The 27,390-nt window shown below is 41.8% G+C and overlaps 1 protein-coding gene across 2 annotated transcripts in view; it reads left to right on the forward strand.

Annotated features, from left to right (window-relative positions):
* The first annotated feature begins 412 nt into the window (after positions 1-412).
* Positions 413-27,390, forward strand: part of BACE2 (beta-secretase 2) — a 73,560-nt gene continuing 46,582 nt past the window's right edge. For both annotated transcript variants that reach the window (XM_062573738.1, XM_062573746.1), the window contains exons 1-2: positions 413-978; positions 23,384-23,472. In XM_062573738.1, coding sequence (XP_062429722.1) covers positions 664-978; positions 23,384-23,472 — 404 coding nt within the window. In that variant the 5' untranslated portion in view covers positions 413-663. The remainder of the gene's footprint in view (positions 979-23,383; positions 23,473-27,390) is intronic.

Here is a 27,390-nt window from a genome sequence, read left to right on the forward strand (position 1 = left end):
GGGTCCTCAGCCGCCGCCTCACCGCGGCCGACAGAGCCCGGCCCGGAGGACGATTTCCAGGGGCAACTTCACGGCGAGGCGGGTCACCCCGACAGGCCCCGCTAGCAAGCGGCGCCTCCTCCTCTCCTCTCCTCTCCTCTCCTCTCCTCTCCCCGCCGCCGCCACCCCCGCGCCCGCGCCGCGGCCCCGCCGCCGCTGAGCCGGTGGGGAGGAGCCGCCGGTGGGGAGGAGCCGCCGGAGGCGGAGGGGGCGCCAAGCCCCCCCCTCCGGCGCGGAGCCGCGTTTCTCCGCCCTGCCAGCGTCCCTTTCAGGCTTTGGGAAACTTTTCCGCCGCCGGCCGCGGCCCGTCACATCCGCTAGCAGGAGCTGCGGGCTGCGCCGCGCCGGGCAAGTTTCTCAGCGAGCCGCGGCGGGAGGGGAGCAACTTTCCCGCTCGCCCCCCGGGCAGGGGGAGCGGCCGGGGCCGTGCGGGAGAAAGCCGTGCGAGGAGGAGCTCGCCTTGGGGGGGGGGGGGAGATGAAGCCGGGGCGTGGGGAAGCCGCTCCCTCCTTCCTCCTCCTCCTCCTCCTCCCCCTCCTTCCCGGCTGCTCCAGTCCCGCGGGCAGGCGGCCGCTGCCTCCTGCCTGAGCCGCTTGAGTTGGGAAGTGCCTCGCTGCCGCCGGGATGGGCACGTCGCTGGCTGCTCCCAGCATCCTGCTCCTCCTGGCCGGCGCCGCGGGGCTCTGCCGGGCGCACTTCTCCCTGCCCCTCCGCGTGTCCCCCCCGGCCGCCCCCGGCGGGTCGCCGCCCGCCCCGGTGCTGCTGAGGCCGGCGAGCAGCAGCCGGCGGCAGCAGGAGCCCCTCGGTGACACGGACGGCTTGGCCTTGGCCTCGGATCCCAGGGGCGCCATCAACTTTTTAGCCATGGTGGAGAATCTGCAGGGGGACTCCGGCCGGGGCTACTACCTGGAGATGCTGATCGGGACCCCGCCGCAGACGGTAGGAGCGGCCCGGGGCCAGCGGGCGGGCGGGCGGGCGGCGGCGGCCCGGGGGGCGCCCCGCGGCGAGGCGCGGGGGCCGTTGGGAGGGGGCGAGGGCCGTTGGGGAGGGGTGGGGAGGGGGGGCTCGGGGGCCGTTGAGGGGGGAGGCGAAATGGACTCAGGGACCGTTAGGGGGGGAGGGGCGAGGTGCCCCGAACTCCTCCTCAGCGGGCGGCCGGCGCTGCCGCTCCCCGAAACGCAACTTTCTCCGGCGGCTCCCGGGATGCTGGTGTCGCGCCTCGGCTGAGTTATGAAATCAGGGCGGGACGCAACTTCTATTAATGTTGTCCTTTATCGCACGGGCTGCAAAATCTTTAATAAAGTCGCCTGCGCGGGCACTGAGAGGTGATTGTGCGTGGGCTGGGCTGGAGCCCTCTTCACAGGGAAATGCTGTGCACGCAGAGACAAGACAGACAGACAGGCAGACACACACGCGCACGCACGAAGAAGGGAATGGTGTGGAGGAGTGAAAAGCTCCCTTCGCTGTTCCGAGAGGCAAGCGAAGCTCACTTTCTCTCTCCTTTTTTTCTGGGTTCCCCCCTCCACCCTCTCTTTAAGTCGTTGAATGCGGTGTCTCTGTGGCGGTGAATTACTTACAGATGTTACACAGGCGAGCGGTGGCAGCAAGTTTTAAAGGACCGAGTTGGAGGCTCTCCCTCCCGCGCTCCCTTTTAAGTTCCAGCCGGTATTGTTATGTGAGGAAAAACAAGGGAAATGACAAGATATTATATAAAGCTCAGCTCACGTACCGTTGCATAGGTCTCAAATTTTCTGAAATGTAGCGTTTTCATTCATTGGCACTTCGTGTGAAAAGCTAATGTTCCCTGTCATGGTAATTGTAAGCAAATCCTGCAGAGCTGGAACTCTTATTTCAAGCTGTTTAATGTAATTTTGATTCAAAGTGAGTTGTTCTGTCAGTCAAAATGATTGTATTTGAGAGTCATAGTTTGGTTGGTTTGTTTTCTTGTTTTCTTTAAGGCTGCTTTGCATTGTGATTGGGTGGTTTGATAGGTACTCCCACTGCCCCCGTAAAAATCACTCAAAATACTCTTGCTCAGCTAAGCAATTGCTAGGCAGAAACAGTTTCTTCTTTTGAGATATTCTTATTAACAATACAGAGCCTTTATGTGTTTTGAATATCCTTTCCAAGTAGAGTGCATTTCCCCAAACCTCTCCATTTGTCTTCAACAGTGTTTCTGAAGTTTTCTAATGTAGTTGCTCTTTCATCTGTGTCATGAGACGCCACGAGAAGTGCTGCTGGCTGGTCAGTGGGGTGACTAGTCAGCTGAGCAGGGATTAGTTTCCTGAAAGCCCTTGGGGTTTTGCCTCAGAACTTTTCATATATTTCTGCAGTTTGAGTCCTTGTGTTGTTCTCTATGCATGCAAAAGTCCTCCTTTAGCTCCTCTCCATAATAAAAAGCCAATGAATCTTCAAATGCCTAACCAACAGGAATTGTTTAGCTATTAAATGTTTGGACTTGTGTGAAATCTTTTTTTTTTCTCACTTTTTTTACACTCGGATATAAGAAGAGAATTGCTCATGTTGTCACTCTAATTGAAATGTATGACAGCAGGATCAATGCATGTATTTTTTAAAAAAAGTTGCCTTGTTTTATGGTCAATAAATATAGTTAAGAAGCCTAACCAGATCTGATATATCAAGGCGTTGCCCAGTAGCCACAGAGGCCATGCAACAGTTTTTCTTCTGTGGTGTTCACTGTGTATTTGTTCAGTTCTTTTAGTGCGGTAGAATGTGTTCTTCATTACTCCGGGGGACGTTCAGTATTGGCTTCAACTAGAATCAAGATACTAGATTTGATTGGACTAATAATCCAATTCAGTATTTCTCAAATTAAAAATATAATTTTAGGTAGGAAATAGTAAATAGAAAGCTTACCTCCTTATGTGTCTCGGGGGTTCTCAAATAGAAAGAAATGGAAAAGGAAAATTGGGACAGGCTTTTGATAAGGTAACAGAAGGTCTAGTAGGAGAAATGTGCTGCTCTCAGTGTACTTTGAGACTTAACTTACACTTAACAGCTAGCATTTCTTGTAAATACAAGTGATGTAAGGTTTCACATAAACTTGATTTAATGTTTTTCCATCTGAAAAAAACTCTGAATCTCGTTGCAAAGCTTGTATTATTTTGAATTAGTTCTGAATTCTTTCAAAGTTAATTATTTAAAAGACCACAACTGGTGTTTAGCATGTGTTAACATGAGTTTTGACCAACACAGGTTTAGCACTTGTGAAGTTCTGCCCACAAAGACTGTAAATAGTTATAAATGTGTTTGTATTTACAAATTAAAATTTCAGTGTGTAGTGACTCAGTGCAGTACAGGTAAAATTTGGTTTCTACTCTTGATAGAGAGGAATTTGTATCGTGGTCCCTGCCTGGAACTGGAAGACTTAAAGATCACCAATGTACTTGTTGTTTCTCTGCTTCACAGTAAGTAGTATAAAGTTGGTGTGCCACTGCAGGCTGGTTCTATTTGAGTCCTTAACAGTGCTAATACTAAAAGCCTGTATCTTGATACTGTCAAGTGTTTGAATCATCCTAAACTCTTTGGGAAGTAGTCACTAAAGTCAAGAGTAGGTTATGCTCAGGTACAAAAGATGTCACTTCTTAATTTGCTTTTCCCCTCTGACTTTGCCCCATGGTAAAACGTGCTGTGTAAAGCGATACTCAGACATGCTTTACTCTCATACCCCTGTGGTGTGGGATCCCCCTGGCCTAACTCCCTTCCTCACTCAGTCCTTTCCCAGGACTGCTGACCCTGCAAATCTGCGCTGACATTTTGCCAAGGAGAAAGAAGAATATTGTCAACAAGGAAGAGTTAAAGCCTGGCTCCCTTCTGCACTGTTGAAGCAGAGAGGTGGACAGCAGAGTTGTTGCTGGATACAACATCTCAGGGGAAGCAGGGAGTGTAAGCGGAAACAAGACAGTGGTGCGCAGAGACCACGTAGCCGGTTATAGAAAGAGGCACAGGATTAGCATCACCATTGCAGTCATAGTGTTGGTGCCTGGTAAGTTTGAAACTGCATATGTTTAGTGTTGTGAGCCTACTGTCATATATCGACTACTAGTCATTAGTCAAGACAGGACTGTACAGCTCTAAGTTACTGGTGTAGAACATACAGTAGACATGGTTGCAGTGAGGGAATACAGTGAAAGAAGTGTAATCTAACCCAGTAATGGTTTGTACCCAGCTGCTGGCTTTTCCCTTTTTATCTAGGCCTCCTGGCCAGTATCACTGTACTTCCCAGACACTCAACCAGCCACTGTGCTTTTGCCAGTGTTGGGAATAAACATTTTGTTTCACAGAATACTGTTGACCTTGTGTTACTACTCAATTGCATTTTTAGAAGTTCTTCTTTTTTTAATTTCTATTCTTGGGGCAGAAGCTACTACAAAAGAATTTTACTTTTCAGGTCCTTTAAAGACTTTTGTTTGTTTGTTTTTAACCCAGTTTGGCTTCCATTTGTATTATGATTTGTCACATAGCAGATGAACACAGTACAGAAATGAATTTCACAATGGCAGTTCTGAAATCCTTGTTCTGACAATATAAAACTGAAACAGTTCTGTGAAGTCAAATTTTTCTTTCCAAGAAAATGAAACTTCAGTGCAGTCAATCCAGTTTTGCAACATGATTCAACCAAAATATTTCTGACCATTTCCAGTTTTATAATACAGTGTCCTAATCACACCGGCTCTCCAAACTAGCTTCCAGATCAGTGTCAACTGTTATTACCCTCACTAATTCTCTCAGAGTAGACCTGCAGCTCTGTTTAAGAATTATGTAAAGGGTGAAATAGAAAGAAAAAAAAAGTCATATTGAAGAGTGTGATGTATTTGTCTCTTATTTCATGGTTGTATTATGTGCCCTACTTCTGATGGATTATGTGCTTTACACTTGTCTATACAGGTGACTTTTTCCAATTCAGAGATTTAAATATGAGATGGCAAGAGCCCAATATGAATTGTGTGCACTGTTCTTACTTCTTATTTCTTTAAATAATCTGATGAAATTCCTTTGCTCTATCTTTTATTATTTTCCTGCCTTGAGATTGAGGTGATAAGCACTGTGATGAATTGAGTGAAAGATCACTGGGGAAGGTTGCTGTGGTCAGGGCAGTCTTGTTCATATTGACTTTTTCTCTTGCAAGCTTCTGACCAACAGAATAGTCAAACTCTTAAAGCATCCCATGTGCTTCCCAGCTTTCTTGAAGCCTGTCTGGACTTCATTAAATGTTTGCAAGGAAGTACAGTGTTGTTTCATCTTGCCTGTTCTGCTAGTCTTTATTATGTGAGGTAGTGGAAGTCCTGCCAGTCCCACTGCATTACCAAGTATTACTGCATTACCTGTATTTTACTGAGAACATGTGAATATTATTCCTGCATCTTCATTGCAGGAGGGGAGCTGAGCATATACCTCCTGAAAACCCCAAAATGATGTAGCTATTGTTTGATTAGTGGTTATTGAAACTATAGTATGGTCTGACTCAAGCTCTGAAGACCGTTGAGTCCTTTTTAAAGTTTCAGTTTCAATTTTTCATTCTGTGCACAAAGGGGTTTTGTTTATTGTTTTTCCTGGTGGCAGTTTGTTCTTTACAGGAGGTGAGCAAAAATCAGTCCTGTAAACTCACGCTGAAGTTTTAAGGTTAAAGCGAGTGCTGGGTTTAATGGCCTTCACTGCAAAACAGAAACTCCAATTTCCATGTAATTAGTGGGGGGTAACTTTCCTTCATATTCTTCCAGCCATTACAAAAAATAAAAAGGGAGGGAAGAATAATAAATGTCAAACACCTCGAGTGTGTCTTGGACTCTTATAAACTGAAAGCATGTGGCCACTCTTGTTTAACTGCTGATAGCTCTAGGTCATGAGATTTGTAAGAAATGAAGATCATGAGGAAAGACTGAATTGCTCTTGCAGTTTCATCACTTCATTTCATGAGTCTTGTTATATTAGGTGATAAGGGCCTGATTCTCAGAGCTCTATTATTCCTGAGAAGCTAAGCTCCACTTTCCTAATTCTGTTGAAAGGGAGTTTACCATCTTTCTAGATACAAGGAGAAGTTTTGAAAACATGATCCTTCCAGGTTTACATGCCAGAAGGCAAGCTCCCACTCTGTCTCATTATTTTTAAAATAATTATGTGGATCTTTTGTTTTTGAGCTTTCTTATGAAAGTGAAAAATGGGAAGGGTTAAGGAGCAAACACAATTACTGTGGCCTAACTCAGAATATCTTGGAGTATTTTGTGGTGGCAGTGTACTCTCCAGATCCCTCTGATGAAACTAAATTGAAATGCAAAATATTATTGATGTTAAATGATGAGTTTGGTAGACTTTTTGTCATTGTTAGATCCCGGGGGAGATGAGGGGAAAAAAAAAACCCAAAGTTGTAAGACAGAGCTAATTTTGTGATGTATTGGTGTGGTGTAGTCTATTTTTGGCCAAAGACAAAACAAACAAGCATACCAGGTTTTGGTTGACAGAAATGTACCTGCCTTTATGCATTAGCACTTGGCACCTCCTTCCATACAAAGCAATCCTCACAAAGCATGCTGTATCACTGCATGGAGGTAGTGGAGCCTGGACTATAAAAATAACCAAAATACAAGCATTAATTACAACATAGTTGCCCTGATTAGACTAGAGAACAGTTAATGTTTTGTAGCAAGACTTTGCCTCGGTGTATTTATAAGTGGGCTGTAATAACCTGCTACGTCTCTGTGCAGAGGAGAGGCTCCCTGTGGTCAGTCCTTGGGATATGCCTCTCTCACAGCATAAATAGGTGGATTAGAGTAGTACTTATTTCTCTGAGGACTACTCCTTTAAAGGCACTTACTTTCCTCAAGGGAAATGCTGTAAGCTTTATTACCCAGACTCCCTGATCTTAAAAATTGTGCATTCAGTTCCACGTGGGTCACAGGAGAAGATTTGTTGTGAAAAGCAGCAGTAGCGATAAGGGGTGTTGGGTTCACTGTCTTTACTGCTCCATGCAGTTTGTTCCCTATAAGGACAGAAGCATTGGTTACATTTGGGAAGAATAAAATAGAGAGCAAGTAACAATTTTACCTATTTTTAAGGGGTAAATCAGCTGGGATTTGAGGAGGGAAATGAGACTAAAGATAGCCAGAGAACATAAGAAAGCCAAGATGGCATTCTAGTGGAATTAAGGAATCTGTATTTTTTAAGTTCTGAACAGGGGGCAGTGAGCTCTTGGGATAGTCTCTACAAGACTGATTTTAAAACTATTGCATTTTGCAGTGGTCTTTGTCTTTTGTGAAGAGCACTTAGACACTAAATTTGTGTGGGCACGTTAGTTAGTATGTTTTACTTCCATATTATATTGTCTGTCAAAATTCCTCTCTTGATACAGGTAAAGCAAGTCTGAGCTGAAATGTTATCTGGTCATTGTCAAGCACAGCTACCTCTGAAAAGTGAAGCTGTACAATGACACACCTCTGCACATAAGTATCTCCACATGAATAAATCAGATGTACCTCTCTCCCTTTTCACACTTGCTGTAAAATACATTTTTTTTCATAATTGGTGTAAGTAAGTAAAGGAATTTTACTCTTGTATCCACCTAGGTTAGGACTTGAGATCAAGTCTTCAAAGTAAAGGAGGTAGCATATAGCTGTCCTGTTCTATAAATCTGTAAGTATGATATACTTGAAGAAGAAGGAATGTTTTTTCCAGCCAGTTGATGGGATTGTCGTACTTCTTGCTGCTTTTCAGCCTACTTTTGCTATGTAGTTCTGAGCTTGTGAAGTAAGTGGTATACATGTTCCACAGACAGCTGTTAAAATGAAGTTTTAAATTTGAATTTGTATCTGTTAGTTCAGTGTCCTTCAAAACACTTGAAATAACCCAGGATTAAAATAGATTTTATTTGCAATTTTTTTTTACACATAAACTCCCTTAGTTTTAAAATAACAAGTTAGCTAGATATCTGTCTCCTCTGGATATGTTTACATGAAAGTCACTCCTTTGATTGGATTGCAGCACTGAATAACTGAGAAAGTATAAGGTAGTTACCTTGGGCATGGGTTATAGTCTAGTTGTGATAATAGGGACTGTCTTCCAAGAAATCTCCTGTACTTTTCAGGGTAGCTTTGCAGTATGCAATGAACTCTGCTCTGGTGCCCAGTTTTGCTAACAGCTCCCTAGGTAGCTGGAGCATGTCAACATTATCTGTGTTTTAGTTTTGCTGTGGCTGTGGATGGGCACTCTGTGCCTCGCCTAGCAAAGACTGCAGCCCAGAGCTGCCTGAGAGCCTAAGGAGCTGCTGAACTTCTGCCCCTTGGAAAGAAAATTTGACCAGCTGAAAATGTTACCACTCATGCTGCTTGGCCCTTTGAACGGGGCTCCCTCAGCTATCCCATTTTAGCATCATGTCGCAGAGCTTTTAGAAGACCTTACGCTGAAGTTAACTCGCTCTTTTGCCAAAGGCTGATAACATTAAAATATTACTATCTTTTTTTTCCTTATCTCTCTCTCTCTCTCCCCTCAAAGTTGTTTTCTTCTTCTTGCCTTTACCTCCTCCTTCTGTTCTTGCTGCCTTTTTATTTTTAAGAGTATTTGGGGAGGGGGCGGGGGGACAGATGTTCCACCTCATGGTGTGAGTTCTGCAACAGTCATCCTCAGACAGATAAAACCTGTGGGGTATAGTGGAGAAGGAATTTGACAAAAATAAGCTAGATGGAAAAAAATCTTACTCATTTATACATTATTATACAATTATTATGTAAAAATTACAATTCATCAAATAAGATTAATGGGTCATAATTAAAAAGGCTTTTTGAAGGGAATCTGTCAAGGCAATAATTGCACTCTGCAATCCTTTTTTTTCCTTTACTTCTGCTTACTAATAACATTGTATTAGGAAATGAAAAATTTGTAAAATTTGTCATCTTTGTCTTTTATTTGCCTTCTTCCTTGCTCAGCTTGTGAGTAGTAAAATTAGTTGATTTTATATTGCTTTATAGTTGGTTTATTTTTGTACCTACTTACTAGCAAAAACTGCTGTTAAGCTAGTATGCATGTGTCTAGGGAAAATGTTTGTCTCATAAAATCATTGCTAGTCCAGTTTTATTTTAAAAGAGGAAAGGCATTAATTCTACAGTAACACTTGGTAAGCTTCTCCCACTTAAAGACACAAACAAATCTGTTACTAGGAACCTAAAACTGCTTGATAGCATTACTTTTTTCATTAGAATTTTTTTAAGGAAAAAAAAAAAGAAAACGAGTCAACTGAGCACTAAGAGTAACCTTTGAACTTGAGGGACTGAACATAAGCCTTCCCTCATTAAAGGCCAGCTTCCGCTATTTGACAGGGAAAAAGTAATCGGATCATTTTGGCAGATATCTCCCAGATAATTCCTTCTGATATTTGTTTGTGGATCTGGCTGTGAGAATAGCCTGCAGATCAGTGCCTTAGGAGCTCCTGCAGTGTTGAAGCTTGTGTTCAGTCTCGCATCAAGGCCAGATGTGAGCTCTTCTCCCCCCCCCCCAATTAGGGCTCTTTCTGTTTCTTATGAAGATTCCTATGGTAGCAAAATATCGAAGATGATCAACTGTTTGGTACTTTTCTGGAAGCTAAAGGCTAACCTCCAAAAAGATCATGTGAAAGGCTGGGTTACCCCCTAGCCCCTCCCAAAACTCAGAATATTTTATATGGTATTAGAGGAGAAAAAAATATATGAGGTCAGCAGAAGTTAATTATGAAGAGTGCCTTCGGCAATATAGTTTTGGCATAGAAAATAATATACTACGGTGTTTATTTGGATTGCAGACTTCAGATCCATTTTCCAAATGATTACTTTGACTGAGTAATCTTGAGGGAGTTTCTTTTTTCTATTTTTTACCAAATTAAAATATTGCCTCCAAAATTCCGTTATGACACCTGTTGATACAGAAACCTTGACTGCCAATGTTTGCAGCATGAAAAATTAGTAATAGTAGCATCTTTTCAAGACAGAATGTGCTATACCAATTTAGAAGGTCTTCAGGGCAGCATTATCACATTGTTTAAGCATAGTATGGAAAGAACTGTGTTTTCCTTTACTTTGCTGTCCAGAAGGTGTCTGTTATACATAAGAGTGAAATGTTAGGCATGTGAGAAAACGATTCATCAGTCCTGCTGGTATTTTTATATGAGTAAAGAGATTTTTTTTTCTTTTATTTTCTTTTTGTTTCCCCTTCTCAATAACTCTCAGGTTGCAAGTAAGACAAAGGTGTCCAAAGGTGGTCACACTTTTAAAAAGTCTGAGAAATGCTATAGCAAGGTAGCATCCGATGCAGTCACAGTGCTTCAGTTTATCTGCGACAGAATAATCTTCTCATTACTTCATGGATGCAAAGTCCTTTGGGGAATAACACAAACATTTCACAGGACACAAAGTGCTAGATTTTGGCATTTGGACTGCTGAGATAACTAATGTGTGGAGGAAAAAAAATTCAGAAAATTTCTCAGCAGCTCTAGATGTGAATAGTGGAGAGTTACATGTTCTAGCTAAAGTTCATGTTTATTTGCAGTCAGCTGATTATTCACATTGGCCTTTTATTGACCAGTGACTAAATACAAGTGGTATTAAGAACAAATTTTTATTCAGATTTGGAAACTTTCTTCACATCTAGTGTGCACTTCAACATTTGCTGTTGCTGATAGACGAAACTTTTAGAACCCCACCGCAGTGAACACCATAAACTTTGGCGTATAGAGAGCAATGTCAATGTACTTGCTGCAAGGGCTTTAGGAAAAGCCTGCTACAAAGTACATAAAATCTTGGAGTTGTGGACTGCTGTGGAATCTGAGATACCACTATCACGCAATGGATTTTAACTCCTGGTTGTAGTAGTAGATAGTTTAGTCCTGTGTATCAGCTGATACTGGGACATATGAGTAGCAGGAAGCGCTCTTTTGTGTTTTGTTGCAGTGTATGAGATCAGACTTTGTCAGCCTGGGAGAATAAAGAAGTCCTAACTTCCTGCCCTACAAACTCAGCCTGGTATCTGAAAATAAAGCTGTGTTCTTGCAAGCCTCTGCATTCTCCTGTGTAATAAAGACTTTCATAGTGGAACTTAGTTAACAATTGTAATGATGTATGAGCCATAGGCGAAGCTAGTTCATTTCCCAGAGCTGCTGCCTCTACAGTATTAGCCAGGGTAAAGAGAGTAAAGTGTGCAAGTTTGAGAAGGAGAGAGAAATTAATGACTTCAGTAGCCAGGGAAGCAACACTACCTTTTTAAAAATATATATATATTTTACTCAAAAATCAAATCTCCCGTTTAAATTGTCCTGCCAAATTTTAAGTACAAATGCTAGAATAAATAAGAACAATCTTTTTATTTATTCATATTTTTAATAAATCAGACATATTATTGTGAGACTGGCCAACAGCTTCCCCCCTCCCCGCCCCCGAGCAAATAGTTCTTCCTAGTATTTTAGAGTGGAAAGCTGCCTTCTGTATATGCCTTTGAACTGTTCTGTATAGTTCTGAGAAATACTCATGATTACCAAAGAGCAGAATTTGATTGTTATATCCTAAATAGGTCAGGTAGAATGAGGAGCAAAAGCCTTCTGTCTAGTGTATTCCCTTTATTAATAAACAGGGAAATAAAAACAGTGGATTTGCCTCACCCTATTTGTGCTCTGGGACCTGGGGCCACCTGCATATGTTCCCATGACTGTTTTGCACAGCATGGGCCTATGGGCTAGCTGCTTGCCCCACTGCCTTTTTCTTCAGAGATGTGCTGCAGCATTTTTAGCTGTGAATTCTGTCTGAATAGCCCAGTTCCAGTCCTGGTGCTTGATGTAGTTGGATCTAGCTTTTTCCTGAGCTCTTCCCTCTTTCTATCCTCCTTGCCATGGCAGCTAACCCAGTCACATTGCCTTGTCATCCATATAACCTACTAAGTGCACAAAAGTGTGTGACCGTGTCTGTCTGAAGGAGAGAGATGGAGGTAGGAGCTGCTGCAGCACACGCGGAGGAGGTCGTTCACAGCTAGCAGGGGACGGGGAAATGCAGGGGCTGGTCTCTTCCACTTCCCAGGTTGAAACACCTCAATTTTGCAAGGCAAAATACTGTGAAAGCTATTTTACATAAAACAAAATCTTAAGAGTGCTGCAAGTCCAGACTGGAAGAACAAGTTGTAGCAGCTTAAAGGGGAAATCGTGATTTGAAATACAGGGAACTGCACAGTTGATTTTCCAAAGAGCATGGTGGTTGCCTTACCTCTCTACGCCCAACAGTCTTGGCTAATCCTGGAGTCTCAGTGTGTAAGTGTGGGATTGTTGCTCATTTTTTCTTGCCTCCAGGAGGGAGAGACTGTTTTCACAGCCTTGAACTTGAGTGATGAGGCAGGGATTCTCATTTCATCTTCTCCATTGGCTGTCCTGTTTTGGGAGAGGATTACTATTTTTACCTTTGCAGTGGATAGATGGAGAAAAATTCAAGGCAGACGCTTGTCTGATTTGGCTTTGCTATAGTGTTTTAGAAGAATGGAGTGTATAAACACTCATGTCCCACTATGAGAAGAGCACTAAAAAAATGTAAGCAAGACCTTTCCAAAAGCAGTCAGTAAGTGCAGCTCAAGTAACATGATAATGAGCAGCCCTACCGTGTTGTTACAGCACCTCGGATGAAAGCAGCACATTCAGGGAAGAACAGTTCAGCTTGATGTGTCAGGATTGTCCTTCTTTCACCTTGCCTTCTCACAGCTCTCCAAGCTCTGAAAAACCTTTACTAACAAACATCTGTCTCCAAAACTAACATCTTGATAGAGGAGGAAAAAAGCTTGAGAAGACTCACGTAGCTACTAGAATGAGTTGACGGGGAGAGAAGAGGGAAGAACGTCTGAATTTTGAGATCGGGTCCAGCACACAGCAGTCTTAAAACACAGATTTTTCTTACTGCTGTCCTGCAAACTGCGTTTTTTTCCCCCAGCTGTCACCAAAGTGTAGCCTTTCTCAAAGTTAATAGTTTCCTTTAAAAACTTCTCAAATATTGGGGGAGCAGCTTTGGCACTTGGTGTCACATCTTTAGTGCAACTGAAAATCCAGACTTTAATTTAAATTTGAGATTAAAGTTCGCGTTTGGCATGAGGGAGACCCTTTCAGTGGACGTAAACTACAGGAGTGAGATCAATCCTCCCCTGAGAGACTTCTGCCAATTCTGCCCACTACCAAGAAGGTAAGGGTGCTGAGGTGTCTGTGGCAAAAGGGAGATTAGAAAAGATAAACCATCAGCACTGTGGGATTAGAGGTGCCGCCTCTCCTACACTCAGGAAAGTTAGGAGCGGGTTTCGTAATCTATGTTGAAGCTTGAAACGCAGCAGTTGATTAATCCCGGTATTTCCAAATGGCGTGGCAAACACGGACAGTGACTCATGGTGTGGAAGCTTGTACAATGTGAGGAAGGTTTAAGATTAGTCAGTTCAAGCCTTCTTGAGTTTGCTGCATTACAGCTTGGCTCTGTGTAAATGTATAAACAGTTTAAGTGTTACAGATACTGCAGATGGAGGGTTGTTTTCTCATTTGTATTTTTTTTTTTTTCACAATACATGACTTCTGAAGCTAGGTAAAGAATAGGAGAGAATTCAAAATGCTTTTTTAATTTTTTTTCAAACAGCAGTTTCTCTGATTCTAATGAACAATGGAGCTAAAGAAAAGAGTGGCCTGACAAAATAAATTGGAAGCTAATTTTGGAGAGCAAAAGCCTCAGAAAATTGAAATTCTAAACTGTATGCAGCTTCTGACTATAATCATTCACTGGATATAATACATTAACACAGCCTTACTGAGCTCATTTCCTTTTTTTAAAAAAAAGCAATGCAAAAAAAAAAAAAAAAAACTGTGATACTGTATTCTGAAAGGTAGTGTATTAGCACGATCAGTCAACCTTTTCTCCTTTTTTTCTAAGAAACTCTGAAATGGTTTGACATAAAACTATGGGTTTTGGAAGTATCATGCGCTAAGAAATACTGGAAAACAGCACAGACGTAACAGACATTTAACCTTACCTAACACCTGAGGTGATTTTTTCTTTCTTTTTTTTCTTTTTTTTAGTCAGATGGTTGTCTTTTTCACAGAGGAAGTTTAGCTTCAGGTCAACTGAAACAACTTGACAGTGTTTTCTTTACCTCAGGTATGAATTAAGACGGGTTGTGGTTAAACACAAGGGTGCAAGTACACAGAGCTTTATTGAGGGGAGCTACCTATTTATTGCTGGCTCGTGGTTTTTTATTTTTTTTTTCATGCACCTGTACTGTGAAACACAGCTGGGCAACCTGTTTCCCTCCCCCTATATGTCTATTTTCCCATTTCCAATAGTGCGATAAGCTGTCCCTGCCCACGGGTCCTCATGCAGAGCTCGTAGCTCCATGCGCTGGAAGCAGCGTCATGTGGCTGCCTCTTGCTTCCAAGGGCTCGAAACCCACCGAGCAACTCAACGCTTGCTGCGCTGGCAGGTTTCCAAGCAAGGAAGAGGTTTCAGTTGGATTTCAACTGTGAAATTAATAATGACAGTCGCAAGTGTATCTCTGAGAATTGGGCTGGTAGTAAAGAGAGGCTTCAGGCATTTCTCCAGTTTCTTTTCAACTGTTGAATTATTGAATTAATAGTGCTCTTTCCCACACCTTCAGTCATGACGTTCACTGGTGAAGAAGGAATCAGCTCAGGATGAGACACAGATATAGGCAGGGAGTTTGGAGGTGGCCTGTCCCTCTACATGGAGGCTGTGTGGGCACGGGAAGCCTAATGAGTCTTGCAGTTCGACGTGAGAGTTGGTCCCAGGAGCATTCTGCTTACGGTCTCCCTTGTCTCGTCAGTGCTGGACTGTAATTAGTGGGAAATGGATGGATTTAATTCCTATACACCTACTTACAGGTGGAAACTTGCTTTCGGATTTAATAAGGGCTCTGTGCATACTTATCTGCAAATGTCTGATGTCTTCTGCATTCATTCTTTAGTTTCAGGGGGCTGTTTGTATTTTTTTTTTAATCTTTCATTTATTTAAGCATGCAGTAATCTATCAATTCAAGAACATGTTTAGTATAGATATAGTATAGCTTAGTATAGATTTCCCTCTCTCAGTTTTTGTGAGAGCTTCCGTACCTTGCTGCTCTTAGTAAGAACCATCTACTTCATGTTAACATGCATCACTGGTTAACCTGGGAAAGGCTGTGTGAAGATAGCAGGCAGCTCTCACAGTCCCCATTTCTCTAAAAGCTGTGGCTCTTGAGGGTCTCTGCAACAACTGTGTGTCTGTTAGAAGATTATCACAGTTTTCATGTGTCTTCTAAAAGTAAGCCAGGCCTTCTGATGTTTATTTATGGGTGAGATTCTTTCTAGACCTCTAGATTATTGTTATATGGAACTTTAATCCAAGTTTTCTTTGAAAGACAGTGCCTCGACCAGGACACCAGTTCAAGGTGAAGTGTGCAGTTGCTTCACAAGTCTGCATTCTTTGTGTGCTGTCAGGAATGTGGGTCTGTGGCACAGGAGAAAGACATGTATCTGGGAAAAAAAATAATCTGTTCTGAGGAGGCAATGAGACAAAATTGCTGCATTTCACACAGCCCTAAGATAAACAAGTAATAGCTCATGTTCAACAGCAAAGCATGTTCATATACCATGAATAGGATGGATGTGTTGTATGATAAATCTAGACACAACAAATAAATTTCAGCTTGAAAAATAAGATACCACATGAGACAGCATGTGCAGAAAGAATGTTAATGTTTAGGAAACTGAAGGAATTGACAGTAAGGAGAGTACAGAAACGAAGAATAGATATTTTGCTTTGTTACCAGGATTGATTGGCTGACTACATTTTTGTCTTTAAACCATAGTAGCCTTCCTTTATTGTCAAAATGATAATATAAAGCACTTCCTGTAATATTTGTCTTCAAAAAGACTATTCATCAGTCCCAGAGTTAGATGCTCATATTTCAACTCACAATTTAGTTTAGCAGGTTTATACTTCAGAACAATCACTCATTTTTAGCATTTGTGTTTTTAATACAAATCTCAGCTACAGAAGCACGCAGTGCTCTTAAGTGGGGATAGATTGGCTAATCCGGGCAGTACTTTTATCTTCTGGCAGAGAAAGAGATTATTGCTTTTCAGAGAAAAGCATTCTTCCACTCTAGTGGTTCAGTTCATAAACAGATTGAGGGCAAAAGAGACTGTCTTCTGTTAGGCCCAGTGCATATGTGAGGATATCCAGTGATAGATGTGTGTTTTGAGGGTGGGGAGAGAGTGGATATAAGGGTAGGTAAATACAGGATCAAATCCTGAGCCCTGAAACCAACTGAATATACGATGAGGGAAATGACAGCAAGTGCCAAAGATGTGCTGGAGGGCTTGATGTGCTTCAGTGCTGAAAAATCTCCATTTGCAATTTGTTCACCTGCATATTCCAGAATCTACAAATACACCACAGTCTCTCTGACAAACTTGTGCAGTTGCCAAAGCAGGAATTACCTTTTGTGATATACTTGACTTTCTGGTTTGGTCAAATTTTTGTGCTGCAATAAATTCCCTAAGTGTGACGTTGCAGTGAAACATATGGCACCACCTGCTTAGCAAACTGCATTAGAAAATCATTAGTATCTGTTCCATTTTTCTTTTTTATGCAGCTTCTCTTATCTTAGCTACATATTTAAAGCTTACTTATCACTGGGAGGGGGAGGTTAGGGGGAAGTAGCAAAGGTATATCTATTTTGTTGTACCAAGTGGCCTCCCTCAAAGCATCATAGGAAATATTCTTTGCAGATTCTGTGTGATAATCAGGCCTCCCCCTTTCCTCCTTCTCAAAAGTTAAGTATCATATAGTCTAAATTGCAGAAATGTGTTTGGCTCTGGGTGGGGTCTTTCTCCATCGTCTGGAGCAGCTGTGGTCCTGGAACTGCTTAAGGGCAGTGAAAAATCCAAGAGCCCCCTTTCTACTGCAGCTTTCTGTGGCAGTATGCCACCCTCTTGTACAGACTGACCAACTCACATCTTTTTTTATTTTAGTCCTACCTGCTTAGCAGTGGTCAGCAATATATATGTCATTCTGTAAGTGGGAGTGTGTCTTTATGGAGTGTATGTGTGGTGTTTTTTTTTTGTTGTTTGTTTGTTTATTTGTTTTTTTATGCACAACTTTGCAGGCCTCTACATCTAAACATGCTTCCAAAATTTCTCTGATTCAAGTTCTAATTCAATTTCAATTTACGTTGAACAGATGAAGAATCTGTATAAAAGCTTGGTTTTCTGAATTTGTTTGTTAGAAAGTAAGCTGTAAATGCTAGTTCCAGATAACACGGTAAATAGTATACAGTCACTCTGTGCTTAAATAGACACTATATATTTTAACATTATTAATTTGTAGAAACAAATTACTGAAAGAACCTGACTGATAATCTGTGCCAATAATAACACATAACAGCTGTGGGCAAACACAACATACAGTTGCTAGAGTGTGTTTTCTGTTTTGCATGATGGTTGTAAGCAATTCTTGCCAGATGGGCTGATAATGTAATTAGAAATCGTTGTGTTAAATGAGGCAGTATTTAAATTGCCAACTAATTTTCTTTCTATTAACCAACTTAAAAAAGAAGAGCTGTTACCTAAATTATTTCTAGCTGCTAATCCCTAACAAAAAAACTCACATATCTTTGCACCTTTTTTAAGCACTGTCTAGGAAATTATTTTCTGGAGGGTTTATTATGTGTGGGACAAAATAGGAAAGAAGGAAAGTTAAGAGATTTTACATGTTCAGAGCTTTTTAGATGGGGTGTACTTCTGCTAAGCTCATACATCATGATGTGTGCTAACAGCTCATAAGCCAGTAATGGGATGCTTCCTATTTATAGTCTCTGAATGTGGTCAGAAAAACATTTTTACTTTGTGATAGTTCACTGTGTGGCATACTCCATCAAGCAGAGTAGGACTATAAGCCCTATTTTAAGAGTGTGTGTGGGAGAAATCTTGAAAGCACAGCAGGACAAGATTTTGAACAGAATATGAATGTTAGTAATGTGGAACGATCACTGTATTTATTGAGGAAAGGAAAGAGGGAAAAAGGAAAGGGCACTCTTGGGTTCAGTTAAAATCCCAGGGAAGGTATGATTGTAGCTTTCATGATGAACGCTTACAGAGCCAGTGTCTTTGGTCTGCTGGCTTGTGCTGGGGGAGCTATCAATTGGCTATCGCTAGGATTTTGACTGAACCCAAGAGTAAACTGAGGTAGGTGAGACTGATCATTGTATTTACAGTGCTAACTGTGCAAATTTGATTCCTTCCTTTTTTTTCCTTCTCTATTTTAGCTCAAGCAGGAATGAAGAGCAAAATGCATTTTTTCAGTCTGATTTCTTGTGCCCAGTGATGAATCTTTATTGCTCGACCTAAAAGGATCATGACCATTAACTTGAAGAACGGTAGTGGATTTTTCCATGGATTAGTCTTTGTATAGGGATGAAGATTATCACTAGCCCAATGTGGGTTACCTAGGGAATTGTATCAAAAGCAGCAGCACAATAGGGTTGCATACAGGTCCTATGATTCCACACCTGCGAAAGGCTAGGTATGCTAAACCCTGCAGAGAGCTGCTTCAAAGAAATGCATTAAGTACTTGTAGCCTGTGTTTTTTGTTTTTCTGGAAGTTACCAAAAACTCCATCAGACCTCAAACTAAAACAGAGAAGAAAAGCATTACTCTGAGCACAGTATAGGTCAAAAGAAAGGTAAGGTCTGTCCCTGCTAGTGGATGCTATTTGCCTCTACACGACAAAAATTGAATGATTGCCACATTTTATCACTTTTCCTTGAATATGTGAAGGAAGTTGCTTTCTGAAAGCATGGTGGATCACTGCAGGTTGTTGCTCACCAGGCAGTTAAATGAAGCGTAGTAATGACTAGTGTTGATGACGTTGTACTGATGCTACTCGCTGTAACGAACAGATGGGGCTAGTGCCTGAACCACATATAGATGAAACGTTTCTGAATGAAACAAGATGACAGATCAATAGGTAAATGTTTTCTGATGTTGAAATGCAACAATACTCAGTGATGGAAGGCTTAACAAAATTAAAGACATAGTGGTAAGTTAAGTTATTGAAGTAGGACAGTATATAGTAAATGCTATTTGATATTGGCTGTAAATGAAGCATTGGAAAGTTTGAGGGATCCTTGAAGAATAGACAAGGAGTCTGACATCCAGTTGGAATGAACTATTGCAATTCTGTTTTTTTCAGCATCCCATCTCCTTTGGAACAAAATAAAATATATAAATGCATGACCCAAGGAGACTTCTGCCTCCTTGTAGACATATTTCAGCGCTTTCAAGAAACAGTTTTTAATTTTTTTATAAGCGAAACTTAATGGCATATAGGTAGAATGTCAGATTTCCTGTATAAGTTTGGCATGGCAGAGGCAGATGTCACGATCTTGCTTACTTTATACCTAGGTATCTTAATTAACTTCTTACTAATAATCACACTATTTCTGTATAGTAAATGTGTCCAACAAAATAATCTCCAGGTGTGGTACTAGGTGCAGATTTTATGTCCCACAGCTGTGGAGAAGGTGACCTTCAAGGGAAGGATGAGTTTTTACATTTCCCATCTGTTTTCTGCTTTATAGGTCTGAAATTGATCTTGGAAGCAACAATAAAAACACCCCAGTGGGCTTTCTTTTTGCACGACAGAAAGAGAAAGGAAAGTAGTCTTTGATTGTTTTTAATGCTGTGCATGTGATCAGTCAGCAATCTTTGGACAGTTTTCCTTCATAGTCTTGTTCAGCCGTCTCACTCTGATCTTGGCTTTCACAAAATCGGACTTCATCTGACACTCTCTGACAAAACATGGTGATCGTGAAATAATCAGCTCTAAGTGACAGGAAGTGATTCATTCTAGATGGCTGCTATATGTCCAGTAACCCTGCTTTCCCTCTCCGTGAAAGCTCTGATTCACCATCCCTGCTGCTTCATGGGGAGGCAGCGTAAGAGGATGCTGCCGGACTCTGCCTCAGTATTGGTGGCTACCGTCTCCGCGTCGGAAAGATAGAGGTGTAGAGAGGTATGTCCATATGTCCACTCTCTGCTGTCACAGTTCATAGCTCAATGAACTCAGCTGAGCATTGATTTCAATTTGCGTTAGAAAGCCAGGTTGCAAAATGCTGTGGTGGGGGTGTGGGCACCCTGTGTATTTGGCTGTGTTTCCTAGGGAGAGGGCAGTGCCGACCTCCAGCAGTGGGGCAGGGCAGGCGGCCCTGGACCCCGCTCCATCCATCGCTTGTTGTCCTGTGACTTGCCGGAGCTTGTCCCAAAGCTCCCAGAGCAGCGGTATTAAATTGCCATTACACTGCACAGAGTAAAGCAGGCCTCGGTGGTGACACCAAGAAAGTGGTTCCTAATGAGACGTGAAGGCGCTCAAGAAAATTCAGCCCCAAAGGGTGTAGAAGGAAGAGATGGCGAACTCAGTGATACCCGTCCCAAAACGATCTGCTGATCACTGGCGCTATTGTGGGGACTACAATAAATCTGTGTCCGTCTCGGCCGCCTGCATCTCATTAGGCACAAACATGCAGTCGCAGAATGCCAGCCTCAATAGCGGCTTGTCATGGGCGCGCGGCTGCGCCCCAGCAGGCTGGCGCTTGTAGGGGCAGCCGCCTTGGCGCTGGGGGCTTTTTGGGGTGGGGAGCAGGGAGTATCTGAGGGGTATCTTTTTTTCTTTTGGAAATGTTTGCGTGCTCCGTTCTGTGGGTAGCTCATTTGTGCTTTTCTTCAGCAGCTTGTGAGGATAACATTTTATTCGAGGTGTGGGGGTAAAATATCCTTCATATATGCCATCTTTAGTGCTTGAGGTTTTGCTTTTGTTTGGCTGTTTTTTTTTGTTTTTTGTTTTGTTTTTTGTTTTGTTTTTTTTAAGTCGTCCTCCATGTATGATGCCATGCATATTACTGAAGCTATGGCAACACCTACATGTGTTTATGCTGCTGATGTATAGTGCTTGGTACTCAAACATTGCTGACTGCCTTGCAAATGCTAACTAATTTATGCCCTGCGGTGCCCTTTCGAGCAACTTCTTTTGGTTCTCATAGATGCACACATGGTAGCTGCTCTTTGTTGTTTATTTTGAATACGATTCCTCTCCTAGAGAGAAAAAAAAAATGAATAGTTCTTACTTTGTTAGGTACTTGACAAAATGTTAGGGTTTTGTTATAGAGTGAAATAAAATAAGCAGCAAACTGGATTTTATTGCCAGTCATGCCTCAGAGAGTGTTATTTTCTTTTAAAGCCTCAGCTCCTGGAGTCAGGTGAACCTATATATGTCCTTTGGTTTTTAAAAGTCTGTGTCTAGCTCATGTGGCTGCAAAACCAATTTTATTTAAATCAGATTAAGCCTCTACTTAATCTAAATTTTGAAATGCAGGGAGGCAGATAAATAACTTCTGTGAGATTGTGGTTTTGTTTCTTTTTAGTCTTAACATATTTGCATGATAAGGACTGGGAATCCCAGTGAAAAGGTGAGCGCACAGTTCAGAAGAGAGTTCCACAGATTTCTGATCAGGATCAGTTTTATGTTTTATTTATTTATTTATTTATTTATTTTCTGAGCTGCTCAGCTCCATATTATTTTAAGTTGTTAACATAGTTAACATACTATCTTAAGCATAGTTAAGGTGAAACATAGGCAATTCTCTTCCCCTTCTCCTTCCACGTGCAAACCAAGGATGTTCTAAGCATCTGCTCACACTTTGTCTATGCTCTTTCTAAAAAGTATTTAAGAAGAATTCAGTCAGTCTTCCCCAAATGCTAACCCTTCCCTCTCCTTTGTTTTTATGCTCCTCTCTGAATTCCAGCTTGTTTCTCCGTTTCCTTTCCCAGCACTAAACTGATTTATCCTCTTTACTTTTTCCCCTTCCTACACCCTCTTTCAGCGCTAGTTCTCCTGCTGCCTCAAGTCTAAGGCTTGATGGGGGCTGCTGCAGTGGCTGGTTTGAGCCGGGTTCAAAGCGTGGACCACCCAGGCCTGATGTCTTCTTCCCTCCCACAGGAAGACTCTTAATAGCTTAAAAATTTTCGGGGGGGGGGGGGGGGGGGGAGAGTGTCCCCTCCTGCAGAGGGCACAATTTCACAGTCGGTTTAGGACAACCTGAGACTTCGTTGTCACTGAAAGAGGCATTCACCCTTTTCTAGCCCTGGCTCCTACCATCCCTTTGAAAGTAACTGCAGATTACTGGGGTTTTTTTTTGGGGGGGGGGGGGGGGGGGTTTGTGGGTTTTTTTCTTTTTCTTTTTTTTTTTTTTTTTTTTTTTTTGTTGTTGTGGGTTTTGGGGTTTTTTTTTTTTTTTTTTTTGTTGTTTTTTTTTTTTGTTTGTTTTTTGTGGGTTCTTTTTTTTTTTTTTTTTTTTTTTTTTTTTGCAGTAGTAGTAGTAATAGCGGTAGATCAGAAGCTGGTCTGATTTGCTGTGTGGCCGCGTGAGAACTAGTGCTAGAGTTTATGCCAAAAAGGCATGGGAAGCACCCAGCCCAGAGCAGAGAAAAAAAAAGGAGACCGCTACTTTTGATGGTAGTGCCATCTGTGACTGGCATAAATTATCATTTAGGAACACCCTCAAGCTGTAGTTTCAAGGTGGCTTAAAGCCAGCACTGCCACTGAAAGAAGTGATCCTGCTGCTGTGGTGCAACAGACTGAGAAACTGGGCCAAATGGGGAAAGAGGAGAAGGGGGGTTCAGTTTGGCTATTTGGGTTTTTTGTTAGACAATTTTTTGGCCTAAATCATCTGCCCAATTAATCGAACGAGTGACCCAATTTTAGGCCACCTTTCAGCTGATGCATTTCCCTGTGCTTAGAAATCTGCTGTGCCCCTGCTGAAAGGCAGGGCAGGCTGTGCTTGGTTGCCGGGGCTTGGAGCGAACCCTGCATCCTCGCGATGCTGCCCAAGCCATGGGGCAGCATTGCTTCTGCTCACGCTTGCGCTCAGCCCCCTACGCAGAAACCTCACAAGCTCTGATGCAAGCGGTGTTTTCAACAGTACGCAATCCAGCACGCAACCCAGGCAAGCCAGGTTCCTGAGACACAGGGATTGGGCTAAAAAGAAATTCAACATGATCATGAATTCATCTGCAGCATGAATGCTGCTTTTGAGAGTTTTCACCTTTCCCTGAATGTGACTGTATTTCATTATAATCAACTATTTAAGGGTCACAGTAGAATAACTTTCCCAACAGTGTCATTTTTTATTTATTTTTCAGGGCAATATTTATCTTCATTTTTTAACAGAAGGTAATTAGGACAAAATAATGATTTTGTTTGTTTGTTTAGCTGACTATGAAAACCACCTCTCCTTTCTTCTGTTTCGGCAGTTAAATATTCTGGTTGACACTGGAAGCAGTAATTTTGCTGTAGCAGGTGCACCCAATCCTGATGTCACCTCCTACTTCAATCCAGAGCTGTAAGTACATGTTCTGCACACCCTGTTGGGATAGGATGTCTTTGAGACTCTGACTACTTGTAAAAGTGGATGGTAAGACAGTTCTTGGGACTTGTGCGACATCCTGTGAGAGTGTGAATTTTAATGCCTCAATCAAAAGATTGTCCTTCTCTGTTGTGGATTCCGACCTGAATCCATAAGCTGTCCCACTGATGGCAGTGAAACTGAGTTCAGAGTGAAATGATGATTAATATTGGGGGAAAAAAAAAGGAAGATGGTAGAGTGAAAATCAGATTCAGCTAGTGTGGAACATTTGCAAAATGCTGCCAATTTCAGCAAACTCATCCAGGTAGTCTTAAAAATTTTCAAAAGTTTAAACAGACTTTTTGTTTAAAAATAAGTAATTAAAAAATTACTGGTTTTATTACTTGACAGTTCATCCAAAACCAAAATTGGTCAGTCTAAAACTAATTTGTTGTTTGGTCTGGCCAATGACCTCCAGCAGTCAGCGATCTGGACAAGACCTCATGCTATATCTAGTTGTTTGTATTATTAGACTTACTGGCTTTCATGCCTGTTAACACACAAGATTTTCTGTGTCCAGAAAACTGACATTAGTCACAGCCAAACACAGCTTTGTCTATCTGAAACTCTCTTCCGTCGTTTATTCCTTCCTTTCTCCCCTCTCTAGTTTCAATTATTTCAGGTAAATTCAGGTAAACTGGGGTAAAAAATTGAATATCGATCTTTCATTGAAGCATATGGATACTTAGGGGATAGGAGGCTGCAGAGTACTTTTGTTACCTCTCCATGTATTTTAACATGGACTTCGGCTTTTTTCTAGTAAGATACACCAAGAGTGAAAGAAAAGCCCGTATTTCCACGCTTTTTTTTTTCCATGCATTTCCATTATTAGAGCAGCCTTACCTTCTGTCAAATATTCAAATGTTAAATGGGGATACCTCACAGCTCCCTCAGAAATGACACAGGCCTGAAAGGGTGTCTCTGGACTACTGCAGATTTTTACATGCCAACTAGCCTTTTCCATTGGTAATGGCTATAATTACAAGGAAACTTAACTGACAGCAAACTAGAAGCATAATTTTCGTTCTCCCTTTTCTCCTCAGTGATGTTCTTTCGTTTGGAAGATGAGGCTTCTCTCTGTAAGAACCTTACTGTATTAGAAACAGCAACAGAGGTCCTGTGCTGCAAAAGGCTGTGCAGATCACTCAGAGGTTACAGTCCCTTCTCAGTGTGCACTGTGTTTTGAGAACTTTGGTATAAAATTAACAATGAAACCTTGAAATTTAGGCCCTGAAAGCTAAGAGTGTTTTATCAAAAGATTCCGCAAAACTCAAGTGATAATAACCCAGAGAAGCAGTTGCTGGTTTGAACTGGATTGTTCGAGAACTAGCATGTGCTCAGAATAAAGCTATTAGCGTGTATGAACCTGACTACATCATGCTTCTTCTATGGCAATACTTTAAGCGTAAATGTCATCTGGGGAGCATCCTGGCCTCTTCAAAATCAATGAGGGATTTCACAAATGTTTTTTTGGAAGGAACCTCTGTGTGTCATCTAGTACAACTCACTGATGCAGGACTGTCACCAGATCAGCTCAGCTGTGGCTTTGTCCAGCCAAGTCCTGTAAAATTCCAAGGACAGAGAATCCATGATCTCTCTGGGCAATGTATTTCTTGCTGCACCACTCTCCTGGTGAGGAAATGCTTTCTGAAGTCCAGCCTAAACATCCCAAAATGTAACCTGTAGATGTTTCCCCTTGTTTTTTGTGGCACTACAGAGAATTTTTGTTGTCAACTTTGTAATTGTCTATCAAGTAGTTACAGGTTATTATAACATCTCCCATTAGCATCTTGTTTGCAAAATTGAAGCCAAGCTTCCCTCAGTCTCTCCTCACAGATCCCATGCTCTAGGCTCCTGACTTATTTAGTAGCACTTGTGCAGTCCCTCTCCTGTTTCTCCACATTGCTCTTGAACTGGGTTCCCACAAGTGGACACAGTACTCCAGGTGTGGTCTCACCAGTGGTGACAGAGTAGAATAACAACTTCCTTGGATACATTGTCCTATGGACCTATAAATGCAGCCCACATTGGAGTTTGCTCTATGCACAGGGCAAGTACTCTGTTGGCTCTTTCTCAGTGTGGTGGTGTCCACCATAACTGCAAGCCCTTTCAGTCAATTCCCAGATGGTCCTGGAGCATGATGCTGTTCCACCTCAGCTGCAAAATCCTGTGTTTCTCCTTGCTGAATGACATGAGATTACCTTTGGTCTAATCCTCCCATTTTTCAAGGTACCTCTAGAATGAAGCTTTGCAATTCAGCATGTCAATCGTTCCACCTAATTTGATGTCCTGTACAAATCTGCTGAGGGTGCAGTCTGTCCATGATCCAGGGTATTGAAGATGTTGAACAGTTTTCCCTCCAGTAACGATGCCTGAGGCACTGGTGGCTTGTTGCCACCTTTACACTGAGCCATTGATTGCTGCCATTTGAATCCAGCTGCCTAGCCCATTTCCAACCCATCCAGCAGTCTGTTCTTCCAGCCCCAGCATCATCAGCTTCCAAGTGGGAATGCTGCAGGAGATAGTGCCAAAAGCCTTACTAAAGTTGGGATGTACTACAGTTCCTCTTCCCTCATGCATCTAGCCAATCACCTTGTTGTAGACGGTGATGAGGCTTGTCAGGAACAATTAGCCTGGGAAAACGTGTTCTTACTGTGTTTTCCACAGTAACCTTCCATCTTCCACATGCTTGGGAACAGATTCCAGGAGGCTGTTCTCTGTGATCATTCCTGAGCTGAGCTGAAGCTGAGTGGCCTATATTTTCCTGGGCCCTGCTTCCTGCCTTTTTTTTTTTTTTTTTTTTTTTTTTTACGATAGGCCTGAAGATAACCATTTGCCAGTAGTCAGGAGTGTCCCCTGATTTCCATGATTTTGCATAAATGATAGACAGGGATCTTGCTATCACATTAGCCGGCTATGTAAAATGACTTAAGAATGATCATTACCTAGGTGCATTTTTCCTCTATGCTATGTGGAACACTTCAAAATCAAATAAAGGTATCTCCTCTCATTTGGTAATCATTCCTGCAGTTTCTCTGCCATCATCATGGAGTGTTTCCTTATCAAAGCCATAAACTGCAAATTGAAGGCAAGACAAAAGAAGGATTATTAATTTGTTAAATTAATAGAATTGTTGGGGCAGAATTATAGATGTTTCCGTATTAGAATATTAATAGTGTGTTAGAGAAACACAAAATGAGTCTGATTTCCTGATTGCCGAGCTGTTAGTTTAATTTTAACTCGATACTAAATTACACGTGTGATTGATTTTGGACTGACATTAAGGAGTTTTTGCACAGGAAAGGTATTATCTTTGTTTCAGAGTCTCAAGGAACATGGAGAGGTGAAGAAAGTGCACTCCTTGAGCAATTTGAGGAAAGAAAGCTTGTTGATTAAATGATTTGTGTGATGCTTTTGTGTCATATAATTCTATTGTTTAATTATCTGGGTCTTTGTGTACAAAACAAAGAAAGCAGTTGTCATTTCTTTAATATGTCAGTGGCTATATATTCTTTTCTGTTAGTCTGGAATTCATTAATTACTTGTACTTGTGAGTTGCTCTGACAGATTTTTACTCTGAAAAGTTCTGAGTCTGCTGTGATGATCATGGTGTGTAAGTTACGATGGTATGTAAGGTTTTGGGAAATGGCATAATTTTTTCCCTTAAGCTGAGAAGAAAAAATCATAGCTTCTATTTCTCATACTGTTCAGAATAACAATTAGTTTTTGTTGAATATGCTACTTATGATTAAAGATCTATTTAAACTGATGTATACAGTGTTTTTTATGTTTGAAACCAGATAATCATTGATGGCGCAGGTATTTGAAGGAATGAAATACTCATGGACTAGATTT

The sequence above is a fragment of the Rhea pennata genome, chromosome 1 (assembly GCF_028389875.1).
Source record: "Rhea pennata isolate bPtePen1 chromosome 1, bPtePen1.pri, whole genome shotgun sequence".
NCBI classification, from domain to species: Eukaryota; Metazoa; Chordata; class Aves; order Rheiformes; family Rheidae; genus Rhea; species Rhea pennata.